We start from the raw sequence: 18,627 nt of genomic DNA on the forward strand, positions 1-18,627 counted from the left end.
TCATAAAATAATAACCAAGTTTTACATTTGTTTCATTTAAGTCACTTAATCTTTTTTCTCTCTTTAAAATCACTCAAGTTTTATTTTGTGTTCCAATCTTGTACAATTTCCAGATTTTCAAGTTACCTTGATGATGTGTGAGGTCACATTAAAAAAAGTTCATTTAATGTGGATTATATAACATTTTTAATTAAATAATCATCTTCATACCATTCAAAAATAAATAAATAAATAACAATAATAATCATCTTCATCGTTTTTCTTTTTTTTTGAAAGGTAAACTTTATTAACACAACCGTCGCCTCAAACCGAGGCGACGCAACACCAACCTATTACAGCATAACAAATTTACACCAATCGTTCCATGTAGTAACTAAACCTTTGTTCCTAGTATTGAACCAAAAATAACCCATTTTCCTCACTTCACCGCAAATGTATTCAAGCTTAACCTCTTTGCTATTGAACCTAGTTTCGTTCCTCATTCTCCATATAGCCCAGCATCCTATTCTAATCAACCCTTTAAAAGCTTCTTTCTTCATCCCAGTAAAGCCCACATGATTATGGATATCCAGGAGGTCTCTGAAGGTGAACACCACTAACGGTTGACACTTACACCAACTACCCAACCAAGACCACAGCATTGAAGCGTAATAACACGTTGTAAATAGATGCTCCACCGTCTCATCTCCATCTCCGCACAGCCCACAAACCACGCTGCCAACGTCAATGTTACGTTTGAACAAGGCCTCAGCAGTTGCAATTCTGTTCATCTCCGCACGCCAAATAAAAATATTAACTTTTTTCGGGATCCACTTGCATCTTTCCGGGATAAACACATTCGCCTGGCTTCTACTGCTGTCCAGAATCAACCTACCTGATTTCACCGAATACTCCTCCTCTTTCACGTCTCCGGCCCCCACCCAAAACCAAGTATCACGGACCGAATTCAGGTTAGCTTCCTGCAGCATCGACACCAAAGCCACCAAATCATTGACCTCACTTTCCGAACCGATCGGTCTTTTCCATCTCCAGTTCAAACTTCCACCCCCGAGCCGATTGCCAAGAACATCCTTAACTTTACACTTTTTGTCTTCCTCTAATTTAAAAAGGTTGGGAAAAACCTCACACAATGGTTTACTTCCCAGCCAATTATCCGACCAAAAGGCTGTCTCCTCTCCATTACCCACCTCAGCTTTGAATCTATATCTTAATGCCATGCCGTTATCAACCGGATTGTTTAAGGTCTGCACAATATTAACCCAAACACCTCCGAGCGACTTTTTTGCCGGTAAAAAATCCCCAACCGCTCTGTAACTATGAATCGCATTAAGAAGTTTACACCATAACTTATTTTTTTGGGTAATAAATCTCCAACCCCACTTGTTTAAGAGGGCTAAATTGACATTCTTTAACTTGCTAAAGCCGAGCCCACCACTCTTCAACGGAAGCGTAACCCTATCCCACGCCACCCAGTTTAATTTTTTGATACTGCTGTCCCCGTTCCAAAGGAAGTTTCTCATCTTCGCTTCTAAGTCTTTTAAAACTTTCACCGGAGCACGGTATAAAGAGAAAAAATAATTCGGGAGACATTCGAGAACGGATTTAATTAAAGTAATCCTTCCTCCAATGGATAACAAGCCTGCCTTCCACTTGGCCAACCTAGTATCAAATATGTCATACACCGGCTTCCAGTTAGCGATTCTGTTCATGTTAGCCCCGACCGTGAGCCCCAGATACTTACAAGGGAATGACCCTTCCTGACAACCCACAAACTCTGCCATACTAGTAACCGAGTTTTGACTGACCCCAATGGCAAACAGATTAGATTTGTTGATGTTAATCTTCAGCCCCGAGCAAATGAAGAAAACCCGAAGAATCCGCACAATATTCTTGATATTCTCTGGCGTCCACTTCCCCAAAATAATGGCATCATCGGCATAAAACAGGTGAGATATACACGGACCATTAGGGACTTGAATACCCGAAAAAACGCTTAAATTTCCCGCTTTAACTATCATAGCAGATAACATTTCCATGACCGTAAGGAAAAGGAAAGGGGATATCGGATCACCTTGGCGAAGACCCTTATGGCACTGGAATTCAAAAGTAGGAGAACCGTTGACCAACACTGACGATCTAGCCGACTCCAGAATGCCCCTGATCCATATACACCACCTGTCTGGGAATCCCATCTGTCTTAATGCCGAAATTAAGAAATTCCAGTTGACATTATCGTAAGCTTTCTCAAAATCAATCTTCAAGAAAAAGGCCTTAAGTTTATTCTTCTTTCCCCAGTTCAGAATCTCATTAAGGATAAGAGGCCCGTCGAGAATGAAGTTCCCTTTAATGAAGGCAGACTGAGACTCCGATATAACCGATCCGATAACCCTCCTGAGCCTGTTAGCGAGCACTTTAGAAATTACTTTGCTGATAATACCAATAAGGTTAATTGGCCGATATCCGTTGAGCTCCGATGGATCCTTAGACTTTGGGACCAACGTAATAAAGGAACTGCCCACACCGACACTAATCGATCCTTTCACAAAGAATTCATCCATGATATCAATAAAATCTTTTTCGAAAATCTCCCAGTATTTTTTAATAAATTTCATATTTAGCCCGTCTGGCCCGGGTGCCTTATCATCACCGCAATCGTTAACCGCTTCCTTAATCTCCTCCAAAGAGAAAACATTGATTAAAGAATCCCTTTCCTCCTGGTTAAGTCTCGAAATGGAATCACAAGAGATATTTGGCCTTTGATTTAGATCCTCCGCGAATCGATTCCTAAAAAACCTCAACACTACACTTTTTATCTTCATCGTTTTTCTAGTACGCTCGTTTTATCATCAATGATATTCACACATACCACTTTTTGATTCTTTTATAACGGAACATTCTCATTTATGTTTTTCATAGAACTCCCCTCATCGTTATCTTCTGATTATTGAAAATAAAATATTATTTTTAGGTTTAATAAACTTTTAAAAATCCTTTCTCAAAGTATAAAGAAGAAAATATCTCTGTTACTTGAAACAGGGGATGGTCTACTCAGAAAGCTATTTGCCAGAGCCGGCTCTTGGGGGAGCCAAATGAAGCTTTCGGCCTCCCATGGCCTCCAATTTTCACTCAGGGTTTTTATAGTTTTAACAATATTTTCTGCAGGGAAGAAAGCATAGTATGGTTCTATAATTTCCGATTAATCTCTACTTTATGTAGTTTTGGATTTTTTTAAGCTACTTCCAAATAGTAATGTATGTAAAGTCTGAGACGGTAGTGGTAGCTTGTGATTTCTTTTATTATCTTCAGTAATAAATTGAACAGGGGTTTTTTAGGGTTGATGTAATTTTATGTTTAATTTGTAGGATGAAGTGAGAAGAGGGGTTTTTGCAGAGGTATGGCTGAAGAAATAAAGGATGTTGATGTGTGAAGAAGGCTCTTGCAAAGAAATGGATGGATGTAATGATCCGACTCAAAAGGACCATGAATTTTCCTAGTAACTTAGTTCATATCCATTTGTTTTCACTTTATAATTTATATGCATTTTTCCTTTAACTGTCCTTTACCTATGACAAATTGGGTATGCGGCTTCTATAAAAAAGTTAGAGAAAAATAGGAGTTTGTAGTTATTTTAAAGCAGTCAATAATCTCTCCTTGCTTTAAGATATTGTAACAATATAGAGATAAATCAACTTGGTTTTTGATTTTTAGAGGTTATGGACCATAATACTTTTGTCCGGAAAGGCCTCAATTCTTTCATCTGCTTTGGCCATCAAAGCGGTTGAGCCGGCCCTGCTATTTGCCTATCTTCATATCAAATTGTTCATCCTCATCACTACATCAAGATCCAAATCTGGGAATTCTTGATGAACAAATGGATTTGATATGGTAAAAGACTTGATTTTCGGGTAACCAAAGATTGTGTAATCGGCTGGTTAATCCAAAGATTTTAGGAATTTTTTTTTTGTTAAATAATGGTAACCTGATGACCTGGTAATTACGTAATATTGAAACATAAAATACAACTTGAGTGACTTTAAAGAGACAAAAAAAGATTGAGTGACTTTATTGAAACAAAAAGGAAACTTGATTACTATTCCGTGAGATTTTCCCCAAATCTTATTACTAAGGGTGTCCGGGGCACTTAGCGGGGAGCCCAGCGGTGAGCCAAGTCCCCGAGCGGGAACACCGCCGCCATCAATGCGGGAAAGGCAATCGGGGAATGAGATCGATGGGTATTCACCGATGAGGGGACTTGATTTTAAACGGATATATAGCCGTTATATGTTTAAAAAAAATCCTAACCCCTATAAATACTACCACTTCAATCTTTTTATTTTTCAAACCCAAAACAACTCTCACCCATTCAACTCATCTAATTTTTTTAACCAATCTTTAAAAAAAATGGATTCCAAGTTCCCGTTTTTTTCTCCCCTGCCCGACTTTCCCGACGATGAAGATTCATCGTCAAGCGATGGTAGTTTAATTTTCTTCCAAAATCTCATCCAACAAGCGGAGCTACTAGAAACGGCATCATCTAGTAAAAAAAATTGTCCGTCGAGATCGTGTGGGAGGCCACGAAACATTCATGGCCAATTATTTTGTCGATAATCCAAAATTTAATGCCGATATTTTTCGTCAGAGGTTTCGTATGTCCAAGTCTTTGTTCCTAAAAATTGTTAGTGACGTGGAAGCGAATAACGAGTGGTTTCAAAAGGGCTTGGATGGGAGAATGAAGAAAAGTTTCACGGCGTTGCAAAAGGTTACTTCTGCGATTAAACAACTTGCAACCGGTAACCCACCAGAAGAAAACGACGAGTATTTAAATATGGCTGAAAGGACCTCTCGTGAGTGCCTTGATTATATCTGCGAGACGGTCTGTAGAATGTATGCCGGTGAATTCTTATGTAGACCAACGAGCCATGACGTTGCGCTATTGTATTAGGCTCATGAGGAGAGACATCACCTACCTGGTATGTTGGGTAGTCTAGATTGTACACACTTCTTCTGGAGAATGTGCCCCACAGAATTGTGTGGACAATATATGAGAGGCGATCATCAATACCCGACAGTTATGTTAGAGGCTGTGGCGTCTCAAGATTTGTGGGTTTGGCATGCTTTTTGTGGCCCGGCGGGTTCACAAAACGACATCAACGTGCTCCAACAATCTCCGTTATTTCTTACTCAACGAAACGGAACGACGCTAAATTGTCCATTTCAAGTGAACGACCACTTATACAAACGCGGGTATTATCTTACTGATGGGATCTACCCTAGCTGGTCCGTGTTTGTGAAGTCTTTTCCATATCCTCACATCCCGAATGAAAAAAAGTTCAAGAGGCAACACGAGGCCGCAAGAAAATATGTGGAACGGGCGTTTGGTGTGTTAAAGGCGAAGTGGGGAATACTAAATCGTCCAATGCGTTTCAAAATGGTGAAAAAGATAAGGTCCATCGTGTATACGTGCATTATTTTACATAACATGATTATAAAAGACGACGGAAGGGCGATAGCACCGGTACACATTCAAGATCCTCCAGTCGAACCCGTCTTCGATGATACAGCTTTGAGCGAGCTCATTGACGAAGAAACACATTGGAGACTAAAACACGATCTCGTTGAGCATCTTGGACGTTTAGATCTACCTCACCTTGAAGTGAATTCTGACAACGAGTAGTTTGTTTTTTTATTTTTCTAGTTTGAATGTATTTTTTATTTTTAATTTAATGAAATGTCTTTTATTAAATTTTATTTAATTTTTATTAATATTTCTTTAATTTATAAACATGCATAATTACAACAAATAAAAAAACAAGTCCCCCAAGAGATGAGTGCCGCCATCAAATTGAGGGTATGAGGGGAGTTAAGGGGGGAGTTGATGTGGCGCGTGCTGATTGGGTGTGTGTAAAAGAGGTCACTCCCCTAAGAGAGGAGTACCCCTCTCACCCTAACTGTGTAATATTTTTTTATTCAACTCGTGGGTTGTAACCTAATAATTATAAATTCTCAGAGAATGTTCAAAATTTTTTGAGATACCTTGAATATTTCTTCTAAATTTGTCACTTTAGGCCATGGGGTATGGGGCTTGGGTTGGGGCGTGGGTTGGGGTAAAACGCCCAAGCCACCACCCCGGGTGGGCTTGGGTTGGGACGTGGCCCTTGGGGCTTGGCTTTCAAGCCGGGCGTGGGGCGGTATGGCCAAGCTAGCTGGCTGAATCTCATTCGCTCACCCCGCCACGTCACGCGGCCTTTTCAAATTTCGAATTTTAAAATTCAAACGGTCCCCCCATACCACCAAACCGACACCCCGGTCTCCCAACAACCTCTATATATTGTAACCCCCAACCCACTGGTCCCCCCATCCCACGAACCCAACCCCACCGGCTACCCACTTCTCTCGAACCCGCTACCCCACTGGTCCCCCCCATCCCACGAACCCGACCCCGCTATGGCATCCTGGACCCATGAAAAAGAAATTGCTCTCGTCACAAGCGTCGTTGACGCTATGAAGGGGCGGCCACCCGGCCAAACAAAATATTGGGTCGAAGCATTCGGAGCCTACCGACATAACGTCGGTAACGACCGCCACAACCTCAACGCGTGCCAACATAAATGACGCGAGCTACGGCCCAAGCTCGAGCGTTTCAAGACTTACTACGAAGCCGTTCCCGGTGGCGAGTTAAGCCACGAGGACCGGGTGGCGGTGGCGGACATAGAGTTTCGAGGCAAGGAAAAAAAGGCGTTCGACAAGATCGACTTTTTTTAAATTTATTTAACGCTCTAGGTTTGTTATTTTGTAATTTTTAGAAATTATGTAATTTTTAGGATTATGTAATTTTTAAGATTTTAATGAAGTTGTAGGTTTTTTTATATAAATGTTGTGTGCTTTTTTATAAATTTTTTGTATTTTTTTTTTAAATATTCTGCCACGCGGTGCGCCCAACCCAAGTCCAACCCACGCCCCGCCATACCCAGCGGACACGTAACCAGACGGTGGGGGCTCCCTTTACACGTGTCAGCAAATGCCCCGACCCAAACCCAACCCCCGCCCCACCATACCCACGGTCTTACCACTGCAACTACCGAACACCACCCCTGCGATTCACCACCGCTACCATCAAAACTTTCTCCTTCCCAGTGGAACCCCTCACTTGCAACCAACATCGCCGCCCATCCAAACTTTCTCTTTCACCATTTCTGTGTGCTTCTTTTGTAATTTCTAATACTCTTTTGCCCCTTTGTGTAAATCCCACTGTTTACCTCTTAAATCTAAAGATTTCTTGGTAAAACATTAAAAAATCTTGGAGGTGTGGAGGTTGTAACAGAATCGTTGGTGGTGACTATCAGAGATAAAGGTGGTGGCTGACGTCAGTGGTGGCGATACAGTGGGAGGCGAAGAGACAACGGGGTGGGGTTAGGTGAGGAGGTGGTGGTAGTTGACGGCGGTCCAAGGTGGTGGTGCGGTTGTATGGTGGTGATTGGGCTCAGAACGGTTTAACCAGGTGTATTGGGCGGTTCAACCGGGTGTACCAGACGATTTAACCAGTTCTATCGGACGGAGGTTTGAACCAGTTTTTAAATTTACGAAGACTGAGTTCTTTATTCATGCCTGAAAGGGAAAACAAACAAGACTGCCAGTCTGCCATAGCGTTATCAAACTATGGTATAAATAGATTGAACACTATAATTTGTCAGTAGAAATGGTGATGCCAACTCAACAACGTGAATGCACCCTGCAAAAGTTAAAATAAAATTAGATTAGATGCTGTAAAAACACGTAGTTTCATGTCCAACGTTATTAGTCTCGTAGAATGCAAGCAACCATATATACTTAAGAATGTATACACAAAGCCTAGTACAAATTACAATAAGGCGAAAGGTATGCATGACAAGGAATTTTTCCACTTAAGAATTAAGATGACACATATATTATAACACCTTTGACAAATCTCACATTTGCTATGGTCAAGAGAGATTTACGGTTTGGAAATTATATCCCACCTCAAATACCACCAATATGTTTTGCACGCATTGGTAGGGATGAGAGGAGAATTGCACGCTTAAGTGTGCTTGGGTGGGAGTTGTTCAGGATGGGTACCTAGTTTCACTCCGGTAACTAAACAAATTTATGAGACAGGAAGTTTCCGCACTAGTTAAGGCACCCCCCGAGAAATGATTGAGTTTAACATTACCATCAGTCCTTCAATACAAGTCAGTTTTCACATTAACTAACACTGTTGTGTAGGTGTAGGTGTATATGCATGAGATGCATCATATTTATTGCATTAAGGTGAATATCTACTAGTGCAACACATGCATTCTTAACATTATACTTGCTACAAAATATTCATCACACTGCTGAAGAAGCCACTCCTGGTAACCACTGATTGAAAAATTTATGGCTGTCAGCATCCGCATTAGTCAAGGCTTTAAGGGGAGTGACAGTTATCTGAAATAAAAGAAACAATTGGGATATCCGCATTAGTAACGTTGAAACATGGCCTTTAGAAAGTAGGGAAAAACGAACGCACATATCCTTCCAGAAGGGGACTGAAGTCGGTTCCACCATTTTCCACCTGCCCTCCCTTGAGCTGAAAGGAAGCATGATACTCTTATAAACATGTTTTGTGCAGAAAATGAAGCAAAACATTTGAAATACTAGTTAACCACACACTCACCTCCATCTTGAACAAAAGGGGTTCTTGTGAAACGGCTTTCGCATCAGGGTTCATTGATTCTGAACTCGGATTGATTGACATTGTTTGGGAACCAGAAGAAACTTGCTTCCAACCTGTTTTCATAAGACTGTTTCCTTGTTTAGTGAGCTTAAAACCCTGATAACACAACACAAAAAACAAAGAGGATAATTAGTCCATTTTTTTATGATGAAATATTTCATTTGCATCTGAATATTTATTTTGGCTAGGATTCTGAATTGGAACCAAGTAGTGAATTTTTTTTAACTACACCGTTGGAACCGGCCTTAATTCTTGATTGACCGGTTCTTGTAGTGTTGTAAACAGATGCAAAGCAAGTCAAAGAGTCATTTTATATCTCACCTTATGGTTCAATATATCTGTGGGTAAATTCACATTGAGAAAACATTCCTTAGGATAGGTTTTATTCTTGATCTCAACAAAAATGGCACTAATCATAGGTAAGCAAGCCTCAGCAGCCAATGTGAAGTCATTGATATTGCTTGTACCCTCAATCCTGTCATTAACCCAAGTAAACAATGAAGATCACAGCTTCTTTCATTTATAACCACCACATATTACCTTATATATGTATGCGCATCCAACTGACCATAATCATTTCTACCTCAAAATCGTTTATTTACCTAAACACTTATTATTAAATCACATACCACTCATATGATATTGCAACCGATGGTATGCCACGAATGAAGGCCTGTCGAGCACCAGCCACCGTCCCTGAGTAGACACTGCGTTTGAGCAACCTCCAGTTAGAAAAGTAAGACGTAAAGCAACAAGGAAACTAGCAAAGTGGTACTAACATGTGAAGACCACAGTTGCTGCCCTTATTTATGCCACTTAATACCTGTAAGTAAAGAGTAGCTGAAACAAGTCAGTAAGTTTGATATGTAACTTGTTGTTTAATTAAACCAGTTATCTACCAAATCAGGCACTGAAGGAAAGAGCGCCTTGGAGGTTCCCAATGATATGCAGTCAGATGGAGTTCCTGTGTAATATAGTTACAAAACAACAACCATCAAAACGAATATAAGCAACTGAGCAGATCGTTCATCTATACTTAAGAACTGACCTTGTTGCAATCATAACTGTAATAACACAACACTAACTAACATGTTAATGATGAAGAAGACAATATGAAACTGACCGGAAATAGCAAAGGCTGTTGTTCCACTTATTTCAGTCGGCATTGCAGAAACAGCACGGCGCACAGTGGTAGAATGACTTGCAGCTGAATTATCCCTGAAAAATACCCAGTAAGGATAAAGGATGGGGAACAAAACTCCAAGTTATGAGGTCATTTTAGCATACAAATCTTTATTGTGTGTGTGTGTCCTGGTGACCTATTAGTGTTAGTGACTTGTCATCAAGCCATTTTTTGGTTAGATAGACGTAACTAAGTTAATACTTGTCAACCGTTAAGTGAAACGCTGTGATGGTTCGTCAACTGAAACATCGTTATTCTCAATAAATTATCCGACTGAAACTTTAGAGATCACCGTCGAAATATTTTAATCCAAAAGTAATATTTACACGATTCACAAGAGATATCCAACCCTCCACGAATTCTAAAACTTACAAACTCATCTAATATTTCACCTCTTTTCTTCACTAAACTCATCTAAAATTCCAACACACAAACTAAAACCGGCACCAGCAGTTACTACAAATATACATTCATATCATGTGATCGGATTATGTACATGACAAAAACCCCGTATGAAGTATACCAGACATGCTAGGAGTGACAAGTGTCACTTCTAGTTCAAGGCGGGATAATTTAATCTTTTCTCAAGTGATCTAGTTTCCTCCTTGATTTTCAAACGGCTATAATTTTTTCATACGTTAATATTTAAAAAAAAATTACACCGTATTAACAAGCATTTCATTCTCTTTAATTCGAGCAACCTATTGCTATAGTTTTCTTAAAAAATAAATAGGATACGTGATTACATAATCTGTGTAAATCATTATGTCATTACCCATTCAACACAAATCATTACATGATTACATATTCAATATGATTCGGTATAACTGGTATTATAACTATACTTATTACGTGATTACTCATTCGGTAATAAGAACTTTATTGTTTATGCTTTATTACGTGATTAAATCTCTAATATACGACATTATATGGTTATTATAGATTGATTGGCTGATGTTTTGTATTATATTTATACTTAGGTACTCCATGAAATATTATGTATTACATGTTTTGTTTTTAAGTAATTACGTAATAACTCAGTGGGGTTTCTGTTGGGTTATAGACTTCTCGACACGGGTAAGGGCAGTCGGCCCAAGTCACGACCCATCGGGCTTCAATACTAATTGTGTAGTCTATATATTGATCTCTTGTACTTGTAATGTTTAACACCCTCAGTAAAGATATCCTAGTTGTCACCCGTGGACGTAGGTGTTTAGACCGAACCACATAAATCCTTGTGTTCGTTTATTGCTTTCGGTGTCGTGTTCGTGTGCGCGTTCGATCCTTACAACTGGTATCAGAGCTTGGTTCGTTACACACTGAAAGCAATCGGGAGAAGAGAGTTGCGATCAAGGGTAGCCGTTGGCAGTTCCGCCGCCGCACCAGTCGTTCGCCGTGCTCCGGTCGCCAAAGTCCATCAACGTCGATCAAGAATCAGAGATCGGTTAGTTTTTTTTTTTTTGGGCAGCCGGCCATATAAAAAGAAATATATCGATCTAGATCTCGTCGTTTTTTTATTCTATATACGATTGATAGAAACAAGAAAAAAAGGAAAATTCTTTTATTCCCTTTTTTTAAGTGTGCGATAAGGAAACAGGGTCTTGCAAAGTGAAAAAAAAAAGAGTTAATGCTTGGTTGGTCTCTGTAGTTTGCAAAAATTGCAGATTTGGTCTTAGTGGTTTACTAATTACACGCGTGGTACCAAAACTTGTAAAAAATGAACTCGGTTGGTCCCCAGCCCTAACATCAGTTAAATATCTCTGTTAAAACACCTCATATTCCTGGCACATGAGGGTATTTTAGTCAATTCAGTATGCTCATCTTCTTCACTCAAACCCACCTGCATTCACCATTTAAGAGCCACCCACCACCACCATCATCTCCCTAAACCACCACCGTGCATCACCTTAACCAGCCACCATCTCCCCAAATCACCATCTCCGTCACAACTACCGTCTCTCCAAACAACTTCCATAATTGCCATTCGTTTCTTTCTAAATCCATAATTGACATTAAATAGAAAAGGCAGAACTAAAAATTCAAACTTTTCACGCACATTTCAAACACAAAATTTACAGAAAGCACATAGTTATTTACATGTTAATAGCCAAAATCAAATGTTTAATTTCCACTTTAAATTAAACAACCTAACTTAGATCATGAATAACATCTGAAATATTTTTTTTTAAACGGCCAACAAAATATTATTATTCAACTAGCAAGATGCTAAGCACCAAATTTACAATATATAGGATAATCCACCAAATAACAAAAACCAACTTGTTACATTATTACACTAAAACTCCACCATTCGTTCCAAGACCAATGAGACTAGCCCGAGCGATTTTTAATCCAATGATACGCCATCGATTTCGATTCTTCTACAACCCTCGTAATGCTAGGAACCGCCTGACCAAATACGACATCATTCCGCATCCTCCATAGGCACCAGATAACTACCTGAGTAATAGCGTTGTACACCATCTTCTTTTTCTTGGAGCCAATAACCGACATTCCGGCATCCAGGATATCCTTTAAACTAAATGCAATTATGGGCGGGGCTCTAGTCCACTGCGAAAAGATCGACCAAATCGATTGAGAGAACTGGCAGGACACAAACAGGTGATCACTCGTTTCTTCATAGTCTCCACAGAACAAGCACCGGGTATCCGTGATGTCGATACCACGAGCAGCCAATGCGACCCGGGTCGGTAACCTCTCCGATAACGCCCTCCAAGACACAATCCCAACCTTCTTCGGGATGAATCTATTCCAAAAAAACAGATATTCAGGGACCGATCTTGATGCCGAAGCTGTAATGGATTTGATACTTGCTACCGAGAAAACCTCCGACTTATCATACTTCCAGACCCAAGAATCTGACCCATTCCCGCCATTAACATCACACAGAAGCAGCGATAATTCCATCAGCTCCTCCTGTTCGCCCACGGTTAATGTCGCCCGACTCCAACACCATGTAAAGATCACCGAGTTGTCGTCCCATGAAACCCGATCCGATACACGACAGGCCTTTTCCTTCTCGATAGCAAATAATAAATGAAAAGCCATATAAAGGGGCTGTTCACCAATCCAAATATCGAGCCAAAATGCTACCTTTGATCCGCAACCCACCCGACAACGAATAGAAGTTGGGAGATTAATACCCACTTGGCTAAGATGCTCTTTAATACCAACAATCTGCTTCCAAGGGCCAGCCAATGACATTTTTGCAGGAATTGGAGCCCATGACCTGTTATTATGATGAAAAGCCCATACAATCCTCCTCCATAAACCATCCTTGTCCGATTTAAATCTCCACCACCACTTCGATAACATGGCTAAATTAGTGTCCCGGAGAGACCCGAAACCTAAACCACCATACTCCAAAGGGGCAATCACCTTCTCCCACGCCATCCAACTCATATGAGAATTTTCCTCCGATCCACCCCAAAAGAAAACCCTTCTCAACCTCTCCAAGATCTCTATGACTTTAACCGGAGCTTTATATAATGAGAAAAAATAAGTTGGCAACGAATTCAAAACCGACTTCACCAAAGTTATTCTCCCCCCATATGAAAGATTTTTTGCTTTCCAAATCGATAACCGGTTTTTAAACACCTCAATAACCGGCTTCCAGTTGCGAACAAGGTTCATATTTGCGCCTACCAATAAGCCTAGGTGTTTAAAGGGAAACGAACCCTTTTTACATCCCAAGATATTAGCCATATGATGAGCCTCTTCCTCCTCCACCCCTATTCCGTATATGGAGCATTTAGAAAGGTTGACTTTCAAACCCGAGACTAAGTGAAAGCACCTCAATATTCTACGCAAATTAAGAGCATTTTCTACGGACCATTCCCCAAGGAACACCACATCATCTGCATAGATAAGATGCGAAATAGTAGGGCCATTAGATGTACACCGCAAGCCTTCGAAAATTCCGACCGACACGGCCTTTTTCATGATGATGGATAATGCCTCCATGGCTATAACGAACAAGAACGGTGATAATGGGTCACCTTGACGCAACCCACGTGTGCACTCGAATTCCATAGTAGGAGATCCATTTACAAGCACTGATGCCCTAGATGAGACTAGGGTTGCCATAATCCAACCTCTCCAAAGTTCCGGAAAATTCATTTGAGCCATAACCGAATCTAAATATTTCCAGTTGAGAGAATCATACGCTTTGTTGATATCAATTTTAAATATCATACCCGATTTTTTGACCTTCTTCATCCAAGCAATGGCTTCATTAAGAATAAGGGGGTCGTCCGAGATGTTTCTCCCAGCTAGAAACGCGGACTGTTCTATGAAGACCATCATCTATGTTCATCATCGTAACATTTGTCGCTTCCAAATCTTCATTTGAGACAACATCAATGTCTTTTAGATGTTGAAAATTTTATAAGATCTGTTGAAAATCTTCCAATTCCACATCGAATTCAAGCAACATGTTACCTAATATTACGAATTCAAGCAACAATTTTGCTCCGGTGAACTCAGATCGGAACAACATCAACGGTTGTCCATTCATCAGTCAATACAGCGACAGTCAGCGATGGCAACCTGGTCATTGCTAGAGCGAGCTTCAATGGTTCGTCTGAACCGGCGGTGGTGGTGGTTTTCGACGCCATTTTCACCGTTCCTTTCTCCAGCGCGTGGGTAGTTGTTTGGAGAGACGGTAGTTGTGACGGAGATGGTGATTTGGGGAGATGGTGGCTGGTTATGGTGATGAACGGTGGTGGTTTAGGGAGATGATGGTGGTGGTGGGTGGCTCTTAAATGGTGAATGCAGGGTGGGTTTGAGTGAAGGAGATGAGCATGCTGAATTGACTAAAATACCCTCATGTGCCAGGCACATGGGGTGTTTTAACAGAGATATTTAACTGATGTTAGGGCTGGGGACCAACCGAGTTCATTTTTAACAAGTTTTGGTACCACGCGTGTAATTAATAAACCACTAGGACCAAGTCTGCAATTTTTGCAAACCACATGGACCAACCAAGCATTTAACTCGAAAAAAAAGGTGCTCCCTTGTTTTTTGTTTTGCTGTGGTTGATACTATCAGAGAAAAGACAAAAAAAAAAGAGTAATTTTATTGTTTTGTTGTGGTTCTTCGTTGACCAAGAAACAACAGAAAACAATTTAATTCCTTTTTTGTTCATTGAGCCATCCTTTGCAACAAGACATATTTCTTTTGTTGCTTAATCTCGATTAAAAAGAAACGGAAGCATCAGGTTTGTTTCGGGTGTCGATTGTTTGGCGCATTTACCGGGCAGTTTAGCCGGGTGGTTTGACTAGTGTGCTGCCGCGTTGATCTAGTTTTTTGGGTTTCGTTGGTATTTAACCTTTTGTTTGAAGATCAAAGAAACGTGAATCGGGTGTTTTTTGCTTCTGTTTGTTTCAGTGTTGGTTTTCAGTTTATTTTTCGATTTCAATTTCGTTTAGTCGTGTTTGTGTTAAAATGGCTGAAGACGGGAAGGTGCATATCGAAAAGTTTGACGGGAAGAAGTTTGGTTGGTGGAAGATGCAGGTTGAAACACTACTTTGTCAGAAAGACTTAGATGTATGTTTGAGGACGAAAAACCAGATAAAACATCACAAGCAGATTGGGATAGGTTGGATAAGAAAGCCAGAGCAGTGATAACGCTTTCTCTATCGGAGAATGTTGCATTCAATATCCAGAAGGAGACCTTAGCTAGAGGAATGATGGCAGCAATAACGAACATGTATGAGAAGCCTTCTGCAGCGAACAAGGCTTATCTTATCCGAGAGCTTGTGATTACTAGGATGAGGGAAGGTGATTTAGTTAGAGCGCACATCAATAACTTAAACTCGATCTTGTCTCGGTTGGTGTCTGTGAACATCAAGTTTGATGATGAGGTTCAAATCCTATTGTTATTGTCCTCATTACCCGATAGTTGGTCCGGAACCGAAACTGCTGTTTCGAGCTCTTCAGATACGAGTAAGTTCACGTTTGCGAAGATGCGAGATCTTATTATGCGCGAAGACGTCAGAAGAAGAAATTCAGGTGAATCACCTGGTGAATTAATGCATGTTGGTAGAGGAAGAAAGAATAACAGAGGTAGTGGCAGTAAGAACAAAAAGAGGAGTCAATCTAGGGCTCGAAATGATGTAACCTGTTGGAACTGTAAAGAGGTTGGACATTTCAGGAATCAATGTCCAAATGAAAAGAAAGAAGTTAATGTTGCAGTAGACCATTCAGATAATGAAGCTTTGATTTGTAGTGTGGAGAGCAGTGTGGATTCCTGAGTTATGGATTCGGGTGCTTCAGTTCACGCTACCCGCAGCAGTGAAGCACTACGGAACCTTAAAATTAGGGATTTTGGTTAGGTACGACTTGCAAATGATGAAGTCTTAGATGTGACAGGCATGGGTGATATTGACTTAGTTACTTCAGTTGGATCTACTTGGACTTTGAGAGACGTGAGAGTTATTCCAGGCTTGAAGAAAAGGCTTATTTCAGTCGGGCAGCTGGATGATCAGGGTCACGAGATTAAGTTCGGTAGTGGACAAGGGAAGGTAATTAAGGGAAATTTAGTAGTTGCACGTGGCAATAAGAGGGGCTCATTGTATATGGTCAGTGTACCGCCTGAGGGAGAGGCCATCCCAGTTCAGAAGAAGACCAAAATTCAGTTCACAGAATCTCGGGGGAAGAAGAAGGTTTGTTTTGTAGGAGATAAACCCAGAGTCACAGGTCAGATTCAGGTTGAACGTGCTAGGAAAGGTTCAGAGAAGCCAGTTAAAGGTTTTCGTGGCAGTGGTGTAGTGCTTCAGTCAGAGCTCCCAGACGACAGTGGGTTAAGAGAACTTGTATTATAGCGGTGAAAGTCTCTCCAGTGAATTACCTGCTTATGATGGAGAGTGTTAGTTCTCAGGTTTTCTCAGGGTCGGCAGTTCATTTAAGTGGGAGCTGGAAGGGACAGAGAACGAGTCACGAGTAGTGACTGATGAGTTGAAGCTCAGTGGGAGCTTCAACGAGCCTTCAGGTTAATTGATGAGAAGGCTAGTGGCAACTAGAGATGGAGCATAGAGTAACCGTTGACAGGTTACAGAAGTACAGTGGAGCGTAGTTGATCGTGTCTTTGAAGCCTCCAAGTGGGAGATTGTTGGGTTGTAGACTTCTCGACACGAGTAAGGGCAGTCGGCCCAAGTCACGGCCCATCGGGCTTCAACCCTAATTGTGTAGTCTATATATTGATCTCTTGTACTTGTAATGTTTAACACCCTCAATAAAGATATCCTAGGTGTCACCCGTGGACGTAGACCGAACCACGTAAATCCTTGTGTTCGTTTATTGCTTTCGGTGTCGTGTCCGTGTGTGCATTCGATCCTAACAGTTTCATATCATCATCATCATACTCAGTAAATCCCAGCAATAGCAAAGCTAAGGTAGGGTCTAAGGAGGGTAAGACGTAGACAGCCTTACATCTACCCCGTAGGAATAGAGATGCTGCTTCGAGTGAGACCCCTGACTCGATAGTAGTTTTGCATCAAGCCTTGGACATAAGGCACGTAACACTTAGCAATCGGCACAAAGGCCGACTACTGCATGTAACCCCTTGTCTTTCGGCTATCAACGCCACCACAAGATGGATGATTAACCGTCTGCCGCTTTTAACATTATTTTCACAAAAATAGTAAAATAACGTTAAAATTAATGCAATTTCAACCCCCCCCCCCCTCGAGGGCACACACGTATATACATTATATGCGCACACCTCAACCGAGGTCTAAATACATAGTCTAACTATTGTTACGTAATCACTTAGTAGAGTCTCAGATAAAACACAATAATGAAATCACGTAATGAGAATTCAAAATCACGTAGTCACATAATGAATATTCAAAATCACGTAATCACGTAACGGGTATTCAAAATCCTTTTTTTTTTTTGAGAAAAACTGTAGCAATTGTCTGCTCAAATAAAAAAGAATGAGATGCTTGTTAATATATTTGCTTAAAAAATTCACTTGATAAAAAAAACCTATAATACCCTTTATATTTGTTTTTTAGTTGCTTGAACGTTATAATTACTTAAATGCCAATGTTTTAATTTTAGACGTTGATCAATTGAAATCAACGGATCTGGTTCTTCCGTATACTTGGTGCGATTTGTTTATATCGTATGAAACCACTCTCTCCATATCATATCATATCATATCATACACTTGTTTTTGTTTTGTATAAAATTCAACTAACAAGATGAAACAATCACAATCAAGGGGAAGAAGAACGTACGAATCAGGCGCACAGACACAAACACGATACAGACGGGTAGAAACTAGGATTCGAACTAGCGCTTGCAGTCCGGGAGCATAAATTCCGTCGTCATTTGTAACCATAATCGTCGGCCGGTTAGTACCGTCCATGCTTCCCAATAATTCAACACTGTAAGTGAAGTTGTGTACGCTAATACAACTAACTTATTGGAGATGAGATGGTGGTTGCATGAAGTCAAATATTGTGTTCTGATTTTGGTTAAATAAACTGACTCGTGATTGGTTGACGCTTTTTTATTCTTTTTTTTTACAAACTACAAACATGAAAAAACAATGGGAATAACTTACTGACAAACATGACTTGTCATCTCTTTCATAATCTAAAATTCTTATCCTAAAAAGATGCTTGATGCCGTTATTGTAAAAATTGCGACTGGACGGTGACTAGTCGATGATTAATCGCTA

The 18,627-nt window shown here is 40.5% G+C and overlaps 1 protein-coding gene and 1 long non-coding RNA gene across 2 annotated transcripts; one reads left to right on the forward strand and one right to left on the reverse strand.

Moving 5' to 3' along the window:
- The first annotated feature begins 2,636 nt into the window (after nucleotides 1–2,636).
- LOC110917954 lies at nucleotides 2,637–3,558 on the forward strand. The gene is made up of 2 exons (XR_002580969.2): nucleotides 2,637–3,251; nucleotides 3,363–3,558. It is a non-coding gene; the product is annotated as an uncharacterized LOC110917954 (long non-coding RNA).
- Nucleotides 3,559–8,155: 4,597 nt separating this feature from the next.
- On the reverse strand, nucleotides 8,156–18,365 carry LOC110916758 (5'-nucleotidase SurE). Its single transcript, XM_022161434.2, has 9 exons — nucleotides 18,182–18,365; nucleotides 9,858–9,952; nucleotides 9,634–9,698; nucleotides 9,514–9,557; nucleotides 9,364–9,441; nucleotides 9,056–9,209; nucleotides 8,675–8,830; nucleotides 8,528–8,587; nucleotides 8,156–8,445 (listed from the first exon to the last, which is right to left on the reverse strand). The coding sequence occupies exons 1-9, from the start codon at nucleotides 18,310–18,312 to the stop codon at nucleotides 8,347–8,349; spliced, it is 882 nt and encodes a 293-aa protein (XP_022017126.1). The 5' UTR covers nucleotides 18,313–18,365; the 3' UTR covers nucleotides 8,156–8,346.
- Between the last annotated feature and the right edge of the window lie 262 nt (nucleotides 18,366–18,627).

Source organism: Helianthus annuus, chromosome 16 (assembly GCF_002127325.2).
Source record: "Helianthus annuus cultivar XRQ/B chromosome 16, HanXRQr2.0-SUNRISE, whole genome shotgun sequence".
Taxonomy (NCBI): domain Eukaryota; kingdom Viridiplantae; phylum Streptophyta; class Magnoliopsida; order Asterales; family Asteraceae; genus Helianthus; species Helianthus annuus.

Coding starts and splice junctions, on each gene's coding strand:
- LOC110916758 (XM_022161434.2), bottom strand. CDS start 18,312: ATGGACGGTACTAACCGGCCGACGATTATGGTTACAAATGACGACGGA. Junction 9,210..9,363: donor GTTGCAATATCATATGAGTG/GTATGTGATTTA, acceptor GGTTAATGACAG/GATTGAGGGTACAAGCAATA. Junction 8,831..9,055: donor CAGATATATTGAACCATAAG/GTGAGATATAAA, acceptor TTGTGTTATCAG/GGTTTTAAGCTCACTAAACA.